Consider the following 20,225-nt stretch of genomic DNA (forward strand, 5'->3'; position numbering starts at 1 on the left):
GCGGCGGCCATGGGGAGGAAGGAGCGGGGTGAGCGGGGCCGGGGAGCGGCGCGGGCAGGGCCGGGGAGGGGGGACCCTGGGGGATCTCGTCACAAATCCCGCTCTGCTCCTAGATAAGAAGAAGTCCAAGAAGCGCCATTACGATGACGACGAAGACGACGAGGACGAAGGTGCCGGGAAGGAGCCGCAGGAGGCGGTGCCGTCGGCGGCGGGGAAGCAGGTGGAGGAGAGCGGCACCAAGGTGGACGAGTACGGCGCCAAGGACTACCGGCTGCAGATGCCCCTGAAGGCCGACCACAACTCGCGGCCCCTCTGGGTGGTGCGTGCGCGGGGCGCGGCGGGGCCGCTGTCTCGGGGAGCCGGGATGGCTGCGGGACACGGACGGGGCCGGGGGGCGGCTGTTGTGTGACGGGGAGCCCAGGGCGGCCCGGGCCGTGCGGGTGCGGAGCCTCGGGCTCGCCCGGCAGAGGGGTTTGATGCGTCCCCTGCAGCGCCCGTGCGGGGACAGCCGGGACGGGAGCCCCGGCAGCCTCCGGGCGGGGTCCCCCCTGTCGCGGGTGTGCTGCGGGCCGGGCAGGGCACGTCTGAGGGCGGCTGCAGAACAGCGCGTCGGCTGATGGAGCGAGAGGGATCTGTCACTGCAGTGACACAGCAGCAGGGTTTGTATTGTGCAGTGAAACAGCTTTAAGGCCGGCTGGCCTCATCTTCTGTAACTGGTGCCGTTTGTTTTCTCTGCCCTTTGAAAGGGAAGTCAGTAAACTCGCCCAAGGTCTGGCCAGTGGTGCAGCATCTAGGGTGGTTTCCCAGCCGACATCTGCAAGGTGCCTGCCACTGAGTGCTGTACAGGCATCTAGTGCTGTGACAGTCAAGGGTCTTTTCCTTTTTCCTTTTCTTTTTCCTGTCCTGTCCTGTCCTTTCCTTCTGCATAAAATGAGCAAGGAGGTTTTTTTGTTCCAGGGGAATGGGGCTGGAAGCTTGCCTCTACAGAAGCCATTTCTTTAGCATTAAAAAAGAAGGAATACCCCAGCCTGTCAGTCTGGAAAAACTTTATCAGTCAGGGTGTGGTTTACTCATAGTGCCTTGGAAGGAACATGGACAAATCAATGCCTTGAATATTTTCAGAAGACAAAAGATGCATGTTTATTCTTTTTCTTGTAACTTCATTATGCGATTCAGTTTGACTAACACTGTTGTGCTTTCAGCATTTCTTTTTATTTCTGTAGGCTCCTGATGGCCATATATTTTTGGAAGCCTTTTCTCCAGTTTACAAATATGCACAGGACTTTCTGGTTGCCATTGCTGAGCCTGTGTGCAGACCCACCCATATTCATGAATACAAGCTGACTGCTTACTCCCTGTACGCTGCTGTGAGTGTGGGCTTACAGACAAGTGACATCACCGAGTATTTGCAGAAACTCAGCAAGACTGGTGTCCCAGATGGGATAATTCAGTTTATCAAGGTAAGGCTATTTCACTGGCATTGGAAATACATCTGTTTCTACTAAGGAATTCCTTTCTTGCTGCCTCTGCCTAAATGATTTTTTTAAATCATTCATCACTTTTAACTGTATAATTCTTCTATCATTGTTTCAAGAGAACATTATTTTTTCTTTCTTTCTTTTTTGCATCTGATATTGCTGCACACATACTATTTTCATAATATCTCCTTTGTGGGATTTATGAAAAGTACATTTAAGTGTCTGTGTAGATAATTTCAGCCAGTACAACTTGTACATGGGGAAAGTTTCCTCAGATTTGCTCTGAAGGAAAACTGAGAATGTGGGAAGTAGTCTGTAATAGTGGGGCACTATGAGACAGCCTGCCTTATCCTGCAAGTGTGTTCTCATAGTCTTGGAAACAGATAGAAATTAGGTATAAAAAGTGAGTATTTGTACATGATCTCCTGCATAAGATGATGTGAGCATCTTCTGAAAATACCTTGTCAGCTTTGTTCCATAACAGCAGTGCAAGTAAATGTTTTAAGATGCTTCCCCACAAAGACATAAAGCCATCACAGTGTTTGGTCCTAAACATGGAATCTCTCTTTTGCATGTTCCTAATGACTGCTCTCTTTGTAGCTGTGCACCGTCAGCTATGGGAAGGTGAAGCTGGTTTTGAAACATAACAGGTAAGTGGCTTTTTCCTTAGCTCTTGTGGCTGGAAGCCCTCCAAATGCACACCAGCGAGTGAGTGCATGCATGCATGCTCTGAGGAGCTCTGGAGTCTCACAGCTGCCAGCTGAGTGTAACAGCTCTCATGTATCCCTTTTGCAGCTTTTGGAAGTGTTTAATACACTAACTGATGAGTTGTGTTTGAGTGATAGCCTGAGCTAGGGCTGGTTGTTGTCACATTTTTAAAAGTAGCCTGCAAATTTGATATTGTAACTTGTTACTTTATTGCTTGGTTTTGCAATATGTCTTTGAGATTTTCAAATTATTTGGAAAAGATGAGCAAATCCAGTGGGAAGAGGTGGGTGCTTGTGTCTGTGTTGAATCTGATTTGTTTTAAAGCTGGAGGATAATGCTGGAAGGGGCCTGGAGAAGTCAGCGCATATTTTAACTGTGATCTCCAACCAGCATCATCATTGAGGAATCTCCAGGACGCATTAGATTTAAATTTTAGGTGGCTTGTGTTTTGGAGGTTTGGGGTTTTGTCCTTTGGGCTTTTCTGCTGGAGTTTTCCACCTGTGCTAGGTTAGAGAATATTTGAGTAAGATGGAGGGATGACTGCACAATACATGATGCTTTTGGTGCGAGGCATCCTTTAAGAGTTTTGGTTGCCATAATGTCTTTATTTTTAAATTAGGAAACCAAGATTTGATGCTTGAGAGTGCATCTAGGACAGCTGTGCATTTAATCATCTATGCAGCTCTTCTTGTGAGTTATTCAGTTGATGAGTTCATAAAAATATTTTCCTTTTTTCTTTAATTTTAGGTATTTTGTGGAAAGTACCCACCCTGATGTCATCCAGCAGCTTCTGCAAGACCATGTAATTAAAGAATGTCGCTTGAGAAATGCTGAAGGTGAAGAGACAGAGCTCATCACAGAGACATTCACAAGTAAATCAGCGGTATGTCCAGCCGTACTGTAAAATTACTGCAGTGACAAGGTGAACTCTTGAGTAGTATAGAGTTGTTATTGTTTGTTTGTTGTATTAGCTTCATTCTGCCAGCAACAAACTCTGTTTCTTTAGTGAGCCCAAAACTGGGGGGAAGAGGAGAGCTAGAGTGTGTCTCTAATGAAATCTTTGGTGAAAATTTACATTGCTCTATTTCAGATTTCCAAATCCAGTGAAGGTGGCCTTGGTCCATCAACTTCACAGGGAACAGATGCTCAGAATAAGCCAGATGTCCCAGCTGACTTATTTGAGTTTTATGAACAGATGGACAAAGATGAGGAGGAGGAGGAGGAAACACAGACGGTGTCTTTTGAAGTCAAGCAGGTATGAATATTGCACAGAAGCACATATGCAGGAGAACTTACTAGGAGGTACTGTGGCTCTTTGGTGGAGGAGCTCACTGGAAGTCATTAACATTTCTTTCCTTTTACCTTCCAAAGTTTAGAATCTTAGAGTGTGGCAGTCTGGGTGTTGTTCCTTCCCAGCCTGCAGAGCGCAGTGCCCATGAACCAGAGAGCTTCAGGGATTCAGGGAGGTTCCCATCACATGTGGAGGAGTATTGCTTAGTTCAAGATGAGAATTCAGTGGAAGGCTGCTTTCAGAGAGCTTTACTTTTTCCTTTTTTTTCCTCCTCCTTTTGTTTTGTAATTCATGGTTGCAAAAGGAACTCTTTCTTGGTGGTTCCAATTTCATCACTTGAGAAAGGGAGCTGGAGGTTGGAGCTCAGTCCTTGTTTTTGACCTTCAGAGAGCTTCTATAGAACTTCTCAAGTTGTTTATGGTTTTGGTGATTCTAATGATGCCTTAGGTGGGGAAAAAGGAATTTTTGAAGGGATAACTTAGTAGCCATTTTGTTTATTTGTAAAAAGCCAGCCCAAACCAACAACTTTTGGTGACTGGTTCAGCCTGTCATTGTCTCGAAATAACTTCCACACAGGGTATGGAGGTTTTCAGGGTAACAGATGTTCAGCTTTGTGTAACATAGAGGGCCTTTTGTGTCTGTTACTGAACTCTTTGTTGCAGGACTTCAGGGTATAGTTTAGCCATTGCTGGGTAAGCAGCAGTCTGAGCTGGATGTGTCATGTTCTTCCATCTGCCTGAAGAGCCCTCTATAATACTAATTATCATTCAGAATGTTTAGAGGGGTGGGGTAATCACAGGTAAAGTTTCTGGAATAAGCCTTAGCTCTTGCAGACTTTATAAGTGTAAAAACATAAATGTAACTTCACTTGATACTATGTAACCTAGCTGTTTTTAGGAAAAAAGAAATTAATTCAGATGTAGAGAATTTGTCAACTGAAACTTTGTTTCCTCTTCAGGAGATGATTGAAGAACTTCAGAAGCGTTGTATCCATTTGGAGTACCCCTTGCTGGCAGAATATGATTTCAGAAATGATTCTGTGAATCCTGATATCAATATAGATCTGAAACCTACTGCAGTCCTCCGGCCCTATCAAGAGAAGAGCCTAAGGAAGATGTTTGGGAATGGACGAGCCAGGTCTGGTGTTATTGTCTTGCCATGTGGTAAGTTTCTGTGTTGGTACTTAGACAATTTGTTGTTTGCCTATAGTAAAGAGAATTCCAAAGATGACAGCTGCCTGGATTTCAGGCAGCAGCAGGGACTGTTCTGGTGGTTTCTCTTGAGCTGGAGGTGAGGTTGTACTGAGGGAGAGCTGGGTCACAGAGCTGTCGGTGTCCTGGCAGGGACTGGGGAGCAGCTGTGGTGCCTTCACACTGCCAGTTGTGCTTCCGCTGTGCCCTCTGCCACCTCTGCTCATCTTCCTGTGACATGTAAAGCTGTTGGCATTGGAATTTGTTCCTTGGTTGGGAATAGGGAAACTGGGGGGAGCTGGGAATACAAAGGTGGCATAAAGGGGCATCCTAGGAAGAAAAGAGCTTGTGTGCACAAGTGCTGGGCAGGGAAGTTTGGGGAAGAAATAGAGAAACATGCTGGCTGAGGTAGCCTATAGAAGACAGGGTAAAATGGAGCAAACAGGATACTCTGTGCCAGTGCCCTCAGTATTGGGGGAAGAGGATGTACATGGGATGTGATGAGGGCCTGAGAGCGTGTAAGCAGAACTGGGAGAAGTGTGAAGGATGGGAAGATTTAAAGCCTTACTTTGTGAAGGAATGCTTAACTGGCAGAGACAGAGGAATAAAGCACCCCTAGAGAAACTTTCTGTAGCCACCTGTAATTTAACATTCTTTTGAAATTAAAAAGCATTGAAATGATTGCTCCTAATTTGACCTAATGGTGAAAGCCATTGTTTACAATTTTCTTGAGGAAATGCAGTTGTGTTATGTAGACAATCCAGCTGTGTTTTTAAGAAGCAAATACTTGATCACTTTAAGACTATTGTAGCAAAGAAACAACAAAGAAATCTGCCTTTGCACGATTTCATATCCTCTCACAGTTTTCCTTTGCTCTTTTGTTTTCTTTTCCTCCTACTCCAGTGGTGTCTGAGAGATGACTAATGAGTGTCACTCCTCCTGCCCTGCAGGTGCTGGCAAGTCTCTGGTGGGAGTGACAGCTGCGTGCACTGTGCGCAAGCGCTGCCTGGTGCTTGGGAATTCTGCCGTGTCTGTGGAGCAGTGGAAGGCCCAGTTCAAGATGTGGTCCACCATCGACGACAGCCAGATCTGTCGCTTCACATCTGATGCCAAAGACAAGCCCATTGGCTGTTCTGTTGCCATCAGCACATATTCCATGTTGGGGCACACGACAAAACGGTCTTGGGAAGCAGAAAGAGTAATGGAGTGGCTTAAAAGTCAAGAGTGGGGCCTTATGATACTGGATGAAGTCCATACCATCCCTGGTAAGGAAAAGATGTGCAAACCTTCCATGTTGCACACATTGTTAATGTCCTTCTGTTTTTGTAGAAGTGGTGGTTTTTTTGCTGTTTTTCTCATGATTAATGTAGTGAGTAAACCCATGGCTCAGGGTTTTGAGAGAAGTAAACTGCCTTGTTCCACTTTTTTTCCCGCCGATATTACATAGTTTAGCTGACCACTAGTTTTCTGAAAGCCTTGAAATTAAACACTGTGTTTCCTGTAATAGCAGTGTAAAGTACAAGTCCCTCCATGTAAGTTGTTAAAGTGCTCTTAAAATAACTGAATTACATTTGCATAATTTTGCTGTAGATATATTTGAACAGGAGAGGAATTAATCTCCCTTCTCTTAGATGCAGTGGCACTGCAGGCCAGCTTTTAATATCTGAGTCACTGAAGTGATTGACAAACAGAAATAACTGTTGTCTTTGAAATCACCATGTAATTGAGACCTGTACTACTGGAAAGCAATAATGTACTATTAAAGTCTCTGTGGAATAGTCCTGGCTAAAAAAGACGCCCAAGATTCTGTTAGCTGTTATTCTTATTTGAATATATTTTGGTGTCTACAAAAGTAATGGATTTCAGAAGTAGACCTTAGTGATTAATTGTCATTTTATCAAAGTAGCATAGTGCTGGCACTATTTGTTCTTGCTTGGTTTCCTAGAAATTAAGCTATAGCAACTCCTTTGTGATATCTAGCAATACTAAAGATGAGTAATTCTGCTATATCCTGCAAGTCCTGAATGTGGCAGTCAGCCAAGAGTCCTTGTGTCATAGTTCTTGCTAGGAAATAATAGAGATCCAAACCAAGCCATGGAACCTCTGAATATATTAATTTTCTCTTTGGGAATGGGAAATAATAAAGATGCCAGAAAGTTTACTGGGGTTTTCAGAGTACACTTGACAATGCAAAGTAAAGCTGCAATCACATGAAGTTTTGCTGCAACACAGATTTGTTAGGAGTGTGTGTGCCATGGGGTACGATTTCCCAATGCTGTGCTTGCCTTAAGTTCAGGAGTTGATGAAAATGTCTTTTAAAAGTTGCAGTATTTATCTTCTAAAACCATTCAGGAAAGTTAACAAAAAATTTGTCTTGGATTTCTTAGCAAAAATGTTCAGACGTGTGCTCACTATTGTACAAGCTCATTGTAAACTGGGGCTGACTGCTACCCTGGTCAGAGAAGATGATAAAATTGTTGACCTGAACTTCCTGATTGGACCAAAGCTCTATGAAGCCAACTGGATGGAGCTGCAGAACAGTGGCTACATTGCTAAAGTCCAGTGTGCTGAGGTGATGCTCTGCTTTTTGGTACTATTAGTGTTTTTTTAGTATGCTTGTAAAGTTGAGAAAAATTCTTGCAGCTCTTATAACGAAGAAGGATAGTATAAATTTTAAAACACATAAGAAAACACCTGCTTATTTCAAGCCTGAACATAGGAGGGTGAAACTTGAAAACTTAGCGCTGGATCTCACCATTCTTTCCAGTATAAACGTGTGACCTTTGTTCAGCATATGGGTGAGAGGTAAACGTGGGATCAAAAGAAGTGAAAATCTTTCACATGGGCACATTAGAATGTTAACATAATCTTTCTGGAAAGTCTAATTCAATGTACTGTCTTTGATAATTGATGTGGAAGATACTTAGGGAAGTGTGTAACTTTCTCCAAGCTCCATTATTTACAAGGTTTCCTTGTAAGCATTAGAGGATTGTTTCTTCATGAGCTTATCTGGTCTCCCATTGAATGAAGTAAAGTTTTAGCAGCTGCAATGTGTTATGGTAGAGTTCTGCAAAGGTTTCTGGTCTATTTGGCATTCTTTTATTTATTTTTCTTTTGTTTGTGGGGGTTTTCTGTCTTTGTTTGCTGGTTTGGGGATTTTTTTTTGTCTTTTTGTTGTTGTTATTGTTGTGGTGGTTTATTTTAAGCCATTCTTGCTAATTTCATGCAGTTCTCTCTAGCTCTGGTACTGGAATAAAAGATGCAGATGCACCTAGAAAATAACTCTTGAAGGGAGAGTAACCAGTCCTCAAATTCAGATTTGCACGTAGGCACTTTGTTTGGTTCTGCTGTGCAAGCAAAATTCTCAGTCCCTGAACTGACCTTTAGTCATTGAAAAATGAAACATGGGCTACCTTTTGTTCTGAATTATGGGAAAATTCTGCAAGTTTGTATTCCTTAGGCCAATGTTTTGAACTAACATTTGACGACTTAACCAAAAGTAAAGAATAAAAAAGCCCAGTGTAGTGTTCAATAGGTGCACAGCTGCTTTGCATGTTTATTTGGATTTCTTTGAGGAGTAGCATTATTAATCAGCTGGGTTTATTCCCCTCAGCCAGGAAAGGTGTTTGGCTCACTCTTTAAATGCAGATCTTCCCAGGTGGCCTATGATGCCTCATAGGGCAGGTCATGGTTGTTGCAGGTTTTGCTCTTTCACTGCTCTAAAAAAGAACAAGCAGCACAGTTTAAAAAGTTAGACAAAGTTTTAAATAAGACAACAAACCTGTTCTTTGCCTGTTCTTTCAGAGTTTTGTGATTTACAAATAACCCCTTTCTGAGCAGCCATACTGAGTCTTTGGATTGGAGTGCCTGTCTTGGAAAATGTAAAAATGTAAATGTCATTGGGGTGAGAAGGAGACATTACCTATTTTCTAATCCAGAAGAGAGTGCAAATACAAAATAGATGTGTATGCCTTGCAGTCAGAGGCATTGAGCAATAGATGAAATTTTTTACAGCTGTCAGATATTCAGTATTTTTATCTCATTGTCACTTTAATCACTTCTGGTTCGAGTTTTAAGTCGTTCATGTAGACAGCCCACAGTAGCAACAGAGCCTATTCAGTGCGTGAATTTCTTTTTAATGTACTCAAAGGGTAATAAAAGGATCATCTGGCATTTAACTCACTGGAAAAATATTTTGAAACAGAAAATTAGGTCTTATCAGTACAGAACAATTAGTGTTGTTTAAATAAACTTCTGTAAATTGTCATTAATTTCCTCAGCTGAATGGTGGTTATGAAAGAGGCTTTTCTCTGCAATAGTTAGTTAATATATATTGTGCAATGGATATGAGGGAATAACCCATGTACAGCAAAGTTAATGTTTCCTAAATTATATGCCCTGTGGATAGTGTCAGATGTTATCAACAGTGTCACTTCATTGGCTTAAACTTCATCATTTCTTCTTTTTTCATGCTGCGGTTGGAAGAATGAGCGTAGACTTATTGAAGTACTATGGTTGTTATTTAGATAAGAGAAGAATTGCTTAGGTATCCTGGGCTGATGTTATTGTCTGTTGAAAACTTCTAGTCAATCTTAGTATTTTAAAAGTTCTAGACTCAATAGCTGTTAAAATAAAGGTCACTCCTTTGTGGATATATGAAGAAAGATGTATGAATTTGTTCTGTAATGAAGACAAAATGTCTCAGCTTTCAGAATATGGATGAAAATAAGTCTTTATGGGAAAAAGCTCTGACTGCTGTGACACAGTTCATTCCCATAATTACTGCTTTGTAAGAAATTGTAGCATTTGTGTGAACATAAAGTAACTATCTCGCAGTCTCATTCCAGTCCCACTGTCTATTTCTGTCATGGATCTCAATGCCAAAGTATTTTGGAAAAACAGATTTTAGCGGTGCAGGAGACTTCACTGACTGATAGCTTTCATTTTGGTACAGAAATGACTGTGTTAAAATCTGTGACCTGCACTGTACACAAAGTTCTAATGTGTTACCATCCCCCAATATCTTTTCAATTCCCACTGGGATTAAATAAGTAAATAATGAAGTGCTACTTTGTTTGTATGTGTGTCTTCTAATTGTAGGTCTGGTGCCCAATGTCACCTGAATTTTACAGAGAATATGTAGCTATTAAAACAAAGAAAAGGATACTGCTCTACACCATGAACCCAAATAAATTCAGAGCCTGTCAGTTCCTGATTAAGTTTCATGAGCGACGGAATGATAAAATCATCGTCTTTGCTGACAATGTGTTTGCACTGAAGGAATATGCAGTTAGACTTGGGAAGTAAGTGTTCACAACCATTGATGACACTGTTATTTTCCTCCTTCCATGACAATTTCCTTGCAATATCACAGCTTTCAGTAGTCTTGAATATTTTTTTGTAATGCTGTAACTCTAGTCCTCCTGCATAAAAAGCTCAGGAGAGTATTTTTGGATGGACCTTCTTGGCACTGCAACATTATTTCAGTGTTTGAAGAGTCTCTTTAGCATTTGCTTAAGAAAAGCTTGCATCCATAATTTTGTGAAAGATTTAGTATTTTTATTTTATTTTAATTAGTAAAAGCCAGTGGAAAAGTGAGGGGCTTTTAGAAATACTACTAGAACTGCTTTTTTGGTGGATGGTACCTTGTCTCACAGAGACAAAGGTTTCCAAATATATATTCTCTGGATCTTTCAAGATGTTCTAAGATGCGGGGCCTTCCTCTTCAAGTTCTCAGAAGGTCTTACCCTTGTCTAAAAAAACTAAGACAAGCTTTCTTGGGATCTGTGCTGTACTAATGCACTACCTAGAACTGCAGTAATTGTTTAATAAAGTAAAGGACATTTCTCCCCAGAGCTCTTTTGTTACCTTAAGTGACTGTAACATGAGTGCAGTTAGAGGAGGTTGTGCAAACGGGGTTTAATGAGGGGACAGCATCAGTCTTTTGGTAGGATTTGGGGAGGGATGGTCAGGGAGAGTTTGTTGGGATCGGGCATAGAGCAATTATTAGGAAACCATACAAGCTGGCCTCATCCTTTCTTTGACAAGCCCAAATAATGGCTTACTTGCTGGAAGCTGTGGGGCATTTTGATGGTGTATGATTTCATGTCTAGGAATTTCAGCAGTACTCCTTAGTGAAACCACAAACAAGCCTAACACTTTCCAAAATTCATGATCAGTTCTGACTGCAGTTTAAGGGGCCGTGTTATGCTGGCACATCAAATAGCAAGCAGAGCTAATGCTGGATGAATTCCAACAGCCATGGTCTCTTTCATCATTTTTTTAATCTGTCTGGACAGAGATTAGCTGTAATGATGCCTCTGGAATGTCTCTAGCAGTGTTCAGTGCACCACAGACAAAGCCTTTAGCACAGGCGATGCTGAGGGGGGGATGCTATGGAGCACAGCAGTTGTAAGTGGGGTAGATGCTGTGGAAGCGTGGCAGGAAAACCAGTTGAAAAAATAGTAGGTGGCCCCTTTTTATTTTCTGGAGTGAATTCTGTGTTTCTCACATCATTTATGAAGCTCCAGCTTATCCAGCTCATCGAAAGAAAGGAGGCTTGCAGTGGTGGAAAAAGGTGAGGGAGCCTTTGATTTAAGCAGAGTTTTGTATCAGTTTTGCCTTTGGCTAAACCAAAGGGAACTGTTAGTTTGTGCAGGGCAGGAATTCTGTGTGTGGAGGCAGAGCAACCCTGGGTACAGCAAGAGTGCTGTGGCTGTGTGCCCAGCAGGAGTGAAGCTCCCACTGCCCTTCTCATGGCCTGATGGAAGCCTGCGGGCTGGGTGGGCTCCCACATGGGGGGAGAAGTGGCCACGGTCTGGCTGCCTCTGCTGGCTCCTCCCTTAACCCCCTTGCCCTTGGTAGTGAGGAAGCATCAGGGAAAGACCGTGCACATGACAGGAATTACATTGCAATTTTTGGGGCCAGAGAATCCAAATTTGCATGGCTGACTTTCCCTCTGTCATGAGTCTGTCATCCAGTGGGTTTTACTGGTGTTAGGAATATGTTTAAATGACTGTTTCTGAAGGACTGTGCCTCTGTGGTTTTGTCAGTTATGTCAGTTAATGGGAGAGGAGTCTATCTTTGCAAATCTCTCAAATGTCTTTTTGCAGTGAGGAAAATGAGTCATTAAAGAAAGAATCCATTTAGCACTTAATGTTCTAGATTTAGAAAAGTACTCAGGACTGCTAGTGAATCACTGTCAGATAGGATCTGGACAAGTTAAAATGAAGGATTGATAGCCAGGAATTCAGGATTATTCTGTTCTTAATACAGAATGTGTTTGAATGCCTTCTTAGTAGCCTTAAGAAAAGGAAGGCTTAAAGATTGAATCTGCCATTTAACTTCACAATTTAAATACTACATGAAATTTAAAAGGAGAATTAAGATATTGCTGAATGCTACTAATTGAATAGTGAAGGTATTTTTTTCAGAGTTGACTCATTTGCCACTCTCATTTTTTAGCTGTTTTTTTCTAAAAGTCTGCTTAAATATACTAAATAGAAGAATTAGACATGACTAGGATTGTTTGGTAAAAAAACCCAGAATTAAGTTTGTAGCAAGGAAAGAAAGATGAGCCAGTGTACAGGGATTAGTTGATAAGAATAGAAAACCTTGGTCCTGTGCACTGCCATGTTCATGTTCAGCTACCACTTGTGTGTGTGCAGTACTAAATGGAAATTTGAGTTTGCTTCCTTGTGTTACAAACAACTTATGGAAATGTGAACAAAACAATAATTGGGAAACTTAACTCCTGTTGTTTGGAGATGCTTGATAACCAGCATTTGCAAAATTAGTTCAACAGATGACAAAGCAGTGGCAGTGCTATCCTGCATGCAGTTCACTGTTTTTGCATGCGCTTTGCTTTTTTAGCTTTTCAGTTTTTTAACTCTGCTTAGGCAGAAATAAAACAGCCAGACACTGGAAAATTCATAGCAGTCCAGGTTACTTACGAAGTCTGTGAATGGCTGAGAGTTTATGTGAGCCTTTGGGACTGAGACATCAAATGTTCATGTAATTCATTGTCAAACATTAGAAACCATAGGTGAAATGCCACTGTGAGCGGCTCATGAAATGTTTGAACCTTTTTTCCCCTCATTTCAGTAGTCCCAGAAGGTATTAGAAGGGGCAAGAGGTCAGCTTTAAAAGCAAAAATAATTTTCCCAGAACAACACCCAGCAGCCCCTTTGTGATGCTCAGCGTATCCTTCATAGAGAAGCCTGTATTTTTAAGTGTTTAAATAGGAAGCAAAGGTTGCAGCTGTAAATGTGCTAACTCAGTACATTTGAGGAAAAAAAACTCTTTAACAGCTGCCTTCAGTCTTTCATGTAGGCTTAGCAAATGTATTCAGTCCGTTGATATATGGCTTCATTGGTGCACGTAATTGCAAAACATTTGTAACTGTCAGAATTTCTTTCTGGCTGACTGGGTTGCTGCAGAGGGTTCCACAAACCCCTGGGCAGCTGGCGTGAAGAACCAAACAAGCTAAAAGTAAACTGAAATTTGGACTAAAATCTGATTTGTTTTGCTATCTGCTCAGATGTGTCCTGCACTCCCTGCCACAGTACCTCACAAGAAATGCGTGAGAAATCTTGAATTTATTTCATTTGTATATGTTGTGTTCTTTTCAGACCCTATATCTATGGCCCTACTGCACAAGGGGAAAGAATGCAGATTCTACAAAACTTCAAGCACAATCCAAAAATCAACACTATTTTCATTTCCAAGGTGAGGGAGTACATTCACTGTGTCCTTGTGCCTGTCTTTGGAGTGAATTTTAGGAGTCAGCTGCATGTGCATGGTGTGCATTTGACATTTTCATATTGAAGCTCACAAAGAAAGCTGTGCTTTATGTTTAGTGTTGGTTGGGGAAATGTGGAAATAAGAGACTTCTCAGAGGGTGCTGCTCTGTTGCAGGTAGGGGACACGTCCTTCGATCTGCCAGAAGCCAATGTTCTCATTCAGATTTCATCCCATGGTGGGTCACGAAGGCAGGAGGCTCAAAGGCTGGGACGAGTGCTGAGAGCCAAAAAAGGTAAGGAGGTGGCGAATGGGCTCTGGGCCTTGGATCATAGCAACCTAGAGCAGGAGAAACTGCATGTTCATGAGGTTTCTGGATACTGTCCTTGCTTTATGTTTTAGTCAAAGAGAATATACCTATGTAACTGAATGAAAATGGGTCTTCTGTGTCAGTAAACTTAGTGACGAGAAAATGTCTAAAGGACAAAAAAGGCTGAAAGAAAACTGACTTTGTATTCTTTGGCAGTTCTCACTTTTTCATTCCTTGATATTTTCTTCAACATTGTTTGTGAAGAATCTTTGTATTCTAAGAAACAAGCCTCTAGAAATCATATTTGATACTGTAGATTACTTGCTTTTAAAAATTGGATTTGGTTTTTGACTAGTGTGTTTTTGTAGAACATGGCCAAAGGAATTATTTTTGTTTAGAACAATTTCTGCTAAAATACTTTCTACTCAGCCTTAAGCTCTGCACACACTTACTTTATGTGCAGTTTTTGCTTGTTACAGGTAAGGCTTTGTTTGAAAATGCAAACAAAACCCGTGTTCATGAATTGACAAAGTCTTAGTGAAACCCTGGGTTTAGAAAAGAACCTTATTACCAGGGTAACAGACCTTAAGGACTGTAAGTGTCAAAAAATTATATACAGCCTGGTATATGCTGGTCTTCAGATAGTGCTGTGAATTCTAAGCTAAGTATCTTTGTTTCACTTTTTAAATTCAAAAACACTGCAAACTCTAGTTCACCTGGATAAAACTTTTCCTTTGTCTTTTTCTCTTGAACTTTTTTACACGTACTGCAGTCCTTGCTCTTGACATTTCACGTCTTCTTGACATAATAGACTTAAAAACAATTCTGTCTTTCACTTTGCCTAGCAGAATAAAGCAGCAGATTCTTCTCACCTGTGTGATCGTGTTAATCTACATTTCCTTTTCTGTTGTCTTTTCACCTATCCTCAAGCTATTAAGAACAAAAGTAGGAGTTTCCATGCTATGTCAATCAATTTAATCAAGGTCTGGGTGCAGCTAAACAATGCAAATAATTTTTGTGGGGACAAGTTACTTATGTACCTGTTTTCAGTATTTATTCCTTGGTTGTTCTTTGTTGCAGTGTACCAAATGAAACCAATCACTGAGTGCTTTTTGTCTCCTAGGCATGGTTGCAGAGGAATACAATGCCTTTTTTTATTCCCTTGTATCCCAAGACACTCAGGAAATGGCATATTCCACAAAACGGCAACGGTTTCTTGTAGATCAAGGTTATAGCTTCAAGGTAATTTGTCCCTTTCTGTTTATTTTGCTTGAGGCCCAATAATGTAATTTTCATATTGTTAAATGTTAGTATTTGGTCCAGTACTTGAGTATTCTGGTTGTGAAATGCATTTCTTGCAAGGGAGAACTGGTCCAGTATTGTTTTATCATCTGTATTATTGTGAGGGCAGATACAAGTAGCTTAGTACAGCTTCTGGAAAGGGAAGTGTTGTGACTTCAAGCCAGGCACCCTGCAGAGTGCAGCGCGTGTTCCTTTGTGGTTGGTTTGTGTTTGTGCTATTCAGTTGTGCAGGCCTCCCATTATACAGTATAACACTGGCACTGCATAAAGCAGTGTTGTCAGAGTGGGCAGCAGCAATTTAGACGACTTGCAAAACTTAAGAAGTGACTATTTCCAAAGAGCTCCAGTCTCAGACCAGTATTTCACTATGTCATCTTCTTCCAAACATAATCAAAGCTCCTCTATATTATAGATTTCATGGAGTATCCTATTTATTTTTCTTTCAATGCACGGATTGCCCTGTATGCTTATCCGTTAAGCTGTAAAGGCAGCAGAATATCATTATAGCTTATGGGTTTGGGTAAATTATTCCTTTGAAAAACTGGAACTTACTGCTCTGATTAGAAGCCTTCCCCATGAGAAGCAGTGCTGAGAAGAATGAAAAATATGGCTTCCACATGTGACTGTTCAAGAGCTTGTCTTCATGAGGCGCCAGTATGGGACATCCCCCTGAACTGCTGGGCTGGAGCAGATCACTGCTCTGGAAAGAGCAGCCCATTGAAGAGCTCTTTAGAAACAGACCTGCCATGGTCTTTATAGGTGAAAGCTTTGTTTCCCTTTGTAGTGAAACAACAAACTTGTAGATCAGTACTAAGCTGCAATTAATTACAGCAAATGCGTCTGTGTGGCTATAGCAAGCCCCAAGATTAGAGCAATCCCTTTACTTGTATTTGAATGCCCTGGATTCTAGAACCAAGAAAGAGGTTAAAATAGAGGGATTTCATTTTGCAAGGAAGGAGCTCTTAGTCCTAGGAGCTTTGGTGTAATGTGGGGCAAAAGCAGTGCAAGTGGCCAGCTGAGTATCTGGACCAACATTTTTGCTGACCAGTACTGGAATGTTCTTTATTTGCAGATTAGAAACAAAGCATTAGAATATCTATTTTCTTTTGTTTGCCAAACTTAGTCATAGCTGGCATCAAAGAATAATAGGGCTGAAAGAAACTTCCAAAAAAACATCTATTGTGTTTCTTCATTCCAAGCAAGGATGAACTATGTGTATGCCATTCCCAGTAGATGTCTGCTTTCTTAGTATTCCAAATATGGAGACTCTATCTCTTCGTTATGTAATTATTTTCATGGCCATGTCCTGTCCTTCAGAATTTGTGTTCCTAAATAACTGAAAATTCATTACTAGTTTAAAAGGGTAATAGTTTTCACTTTTTGTTTAGGACTACTTCTTGCCATCTCTAAATCACTTCATTCTCTGTCTTTCATCAAAAAGAGAACTGGAGTAATATATTTTTGCTAAATCCACGTATCTTGTCTTTGCTTCTTAAATATCAGCCTTATTACAATTCACTGCTTGGAGTGTACTGCTAGCTGTTTTTTCTTTTTTTAAATTTTTTTGTTAGCTAACTAGTTGCCCTTGTTACTGTATTGTATTTTAATTTAGAGACCAAATATATGATATACTAAATTTTAAACCAGTAGCAGAAGAATTCTGTATATTGAAGAATTGGGGCTAACTTTTAAACAGAGCATCAGTTGAACAGCTTAAAAGATGATGCAGTGGGAATTCTTTCCATTCTATGAATCATGCTAGCACTGTTTTGCAGCCAGAGCTGGAAACAGGCAAATGCAATTTAAAATGGATTTTTGTGACTCCTTTTTCTTTATTTTTGAGATGACCATAGCACATATCCTCCTAAATAAACAGGGAAAAACCATGTAGGACTGATTTCTTCCATGAATGGATTCTGCAGGCTTGGATATTTTCTCAGGAAAACATCCTTTTTCAAACTAGCAGTTCCTACAAATAACAGCCCAAAGCACTGATTATTCATTCCAGTGTTTCCCTACCCCATTTTTAAAAAACAGTAGTTGGCAGCTAATATGGATTTATTTTACCTTAAACTTTATTTACAGTGTTTCTGTGATCTGCTCCAACCCAGACTGCTGAGGTAATTAGTTTTTAATTGTATTGACTCAAGAGGTGAGCAGAAAAGATGAGGAGGGAAAACACTACATAATCAATGGTTGAATTAGAAGGTTTTTCTCAAAACCTTGTCTGGTTGGGAACAGTGGGAAAACTAACTGTTATGTTTAAACATATGCTTTCAAAAAGCATTTAACTGCAGGAAAAATTCTTGTGAAATGTTCAAAATACTTCTCATTAAGAAAGTAAGCTGCCTGTTGCAAAGCTTTATGACAGAAGCTTGAGATCTTTTCAGTTCTTCAGAAGAGGTTTGTCAGCTCCATGGTACTGCATTGCCAGTGCCCTGCCCCCACAGTTACCAGAGGAGTTACTGACAATTCCAAGGAGAACAAACCTGAACTGAGCTTACCCAGTGTTTAAGTACTCAAAGGCTGGAAGAGTCCTTTTGCTTTGTGGCTGATGTTCTGTTGCAGGTTGCTGCATTGTCTCACAACAGCTGTACATCTCAATGTGTTAGGGTTTTTCCCCCATTGTCCTGAATGCTTCTTGCTAAAGTTCTAAGTCTCTGCAGAGCTAGTGAATTTTTTTTTGTTAAGTATAAAATACTGGTTCTTAAACTAGGCAAATCTAGAGCCTACAGCACGACACTAACCTTGCAGTAAGTGGGATACATTATATATGTGTTTTGGTCAGGTTCTTGGTCAAGCTGGTATGAACAGTGTTTATCTGACATACTCTGCCCAGAGCTTTTCTTTGTTCTTTTCCTTCTCCCCCCCCCACCCCCCCTAAGATTTGTCTTTTACCTTTCCAGCTAGACTATAATAAGAGATGTGTGTGTATGTATATGGACATCACTTAGAAAGATTTTGTATGTATCTGTGCTATCTGTAGTGTGAGGTGGTTCTAACCGTTGATAAAAGTTGAAGGCAGTTCCAACAAGATATGGAATCAGAAATACTTGTCTTGGTTTTGAATAGCTAACAGTGAGGAGCCCTCACCTTGTAGTGTGCTCTGTTTCATAGGTGATCACAAAGCTGGCAGGCATGGAAGAAGAAGAACTTTCATTTTCAACCAAAGAAGAACAGCAGCAGCTTCTCCAGAAAGTCCTGCAAGCATCTGACCTGGATGCTGAGGAAGAAGTAGTTGCTGGAGAATATGGTTCAAAGTCAGCTCAGGTAATGAAGAATTCTTTGAAAAGGAGGACCACAGAGGGGACATAACCGGGCCATTTTATTTCCATCCAATTCTAAATGTGATGTTGTCATTGATGGCCTGGTATCTTTGCGAAACAGAGAACACATTTATTTTTTTAATCTGCATTAGCCTTTAGCTGTTGGAATTTCCAATTCACTTGTTGGGCACTCAGAAGAAATTAGACATGGAATTTGTGTCCTTCTCCATCATATTTAAAGGAGAAGGTAGCAGATCTGTTGTTACAGATTTTGAAGTAAATCTTTTAAGTCACATGCAATGAAAATATTTTTAAGCCTCTGATCACACAGTAAGCACTATGCTCCTTGTACTTGCAGGTGTCCCGTCGCACAGGCACCATGAGCTCCATGTCTGGAGCAGATGACACCGTTTACATGGAGTACCACACCTCGCGGAGCAAGGCATCTGCAAACAAACACATCCACCCCCTGTTCAAACGCTTCCGCAAGTGACGTCCCTCACGTGGGCGCCTTGCTGAAACTGGGGATCCGAGTACTTGTTCCTGGAGCTGAAAAGATGGAGTTGAAATTTATGACAGGACCTTTAAAAGACTCTTTTATATGCATCTGTATAGCCACATATTTACTTACCAATGTATGTGCTCTCATAGGTGAGTGGGAAAGAAGGACTTAAATCTCACCATGGAAATATTTTTAGAGACTTTAAAATACAAATATGTCACAGCACATACTTTTTTGTGTGGCACTGTGCTTTTAGTCTTGTGCCCTGGTTTCCTCATGGCCAGAGGGCAGAAGCATAAGAGCCACTTTGTTCAAGAGAAGTACTTGCCTGGTTTTCAGGGTAATTAATAGATTTTATTTTTTATCAGCTGAAGATCCTTTTTCAGAAAAGTCCTGAAAAGGTTTTGTAAATGAAGTTTGTACTGATGTTTGAAATATTATTTATCTGTTTCTTGCGTCTGCTCAACAATATACTGTTCTTCAAAATGCTTAAATAAAATCAGTGAACTGAACAAATCCTGAGATGAGCACTTTACATTATATTTTTAGACTGAGAGCTAATTTATATTTGTGACTTCACCTGTATTTAAATTCTAACAAATTGGTCAGAAATACTTTAGAGTTTGAAGACAAGAAGAAAAAGGGACTCTGTCTCCAAAGTAGACTCAAGGAAAGCATTAGTAAATACAAATGAATTCTGTGCTCATTTTCCTAATTTTTTCTTGCTACTGGTGAGAAATTGCTCAAATAAAAGCTGGTTTTCTTGTTATTTATATTCTGTTTATTATCCATGCAATAAAACCTTTGTAACTGCTAAACAATGCGCTGTCACCACAGAAATTATTACTGAATCAATAAGTGTTTTGACTTCTCACAAGGTAAATTGGAAGGATATGTGAAAGAAAGATTGCTGAGTTTTGGGGTATTTTTAATGAAGACTGTGTTATAATTCTTGAAAACGGTAGGAGAAATGGTGATGGTTTGTGGCAGAATAATGTTTTTAAGTAACGTCTGCTTAATAATGTAACATGCTACTTGGTGCTGTATTAAGAGGTGTTATTTTTCTGGTTGTTTATAGAGCTTTAGGAACAACCTCTTGGTTGAAAATAGGTTGGTATAAAGGTTCACCTTACTGGAAGGAGCATGCATGGTACAGCTATTCTGGTTGTATGACAAATGTGCTTCAGAAGAATGCTGAATTCTATTTCTTACTAGCATGAATTCACAAATTGAGAATGTAGAAATATTGGAAGCATTTAATAATTGAGAACAGATGGTGCTTGATTTTGGTTCTCTTTGGTATCAGAATCAGGTAATCTTTAAAAATGGAACTGATCTGCTTCAGATTAAAGTTTGTTTAGGCTCTGAGCCTACCCTGTAACACTTTATTCTTTCTCTTGTGCTGAGTCTTCTGCCTCACAACCTGGAACCAGCCATGG

General features: G+C 40.7%; 1 protein-coding gene across 2 annotated transcripts; it reads left to right on the plus strand.

Annotated features, from left to right (window-relative positions):
• ERCC3 (ERCC excision repair 3, TFIIH core complex helicase subunit) lies at window positions 1–19,601 on the plus strand. 2 transcript variants are annotated; one of them, XM_062498282.1, is made up of 15 exons: window positions 1–28; window positions 114–319; window positions 1,224–1,460; window positions 2,079–2,128; window positions 2,934–3,069; window positions 3,277–3,441; window positions 4,436–4,640; window positions 5,618–5,932; window positions 7,055–7,239; window positions 9,768–9,970; window positions 13,298–13,394; window positions 13,584–13,701; window positions 14,840–14,958; window positions 18,136–18,288; window positions 18,643–19,601. In XM_062498282.1, exons 1-15 carry the CDS (start codon window positions 10–12, stop codon window positions 18,775–18,777), a joined length of 2,343 nt encoding a protein of 780 aa, XP_062354266.1. In that variant the 5' UTR covers window positions 1–9; the 3' UTR covers window positions 18,778–19,601. The 2 variants fall into 2 exon arrangements, with proteins under 2 accessions (XP_062354266.1, XP_062354267.1); XM_062498283.1 differs by having other exon boundaries at window positions 10–37.
• The last annotated feature ends 624 nt before the right edge of the window (window positions 19,602–20,225 follow it).

This window comes from Cinclus cinclus, chromosome 9 (assembly GCF_963662255.1).
Source record: "Cinclus cinclus chromosome 9, bCinCin1.1, whole genome shotgun sequence".
Classification (NCBI taxonomy): domain Eukaryota; kingdom Metazoa; phylum Chordata; class Aves; order Passeriformes; family Cinclidae; genus Cinclus; species Cinclus cinclus.

Bases quoted from the DNA above. Each gene is read 5' to 3' on its own strand.
- ERCC3 (XM_062498283.1), top strand. From the start codon at position 10: ATGGGGAGGAAGGAGCGGGGTGAGCGGG. The intron at 3,442-4,435 runs GTATGAATATTG...TTTCCTCTTCAG, and splicing joins TGTCTTTTGAAGTCAAGCAG to GAGATGATTGAAGAACTTCA. The intron at 4,641-5,617 runs GTAAGTTTCTGT...CCTGCCCTGCAG, and splicing joins TGTTATTGTCTTGCCATGTG to GTGCTGGCAAGTCTCTGGTG.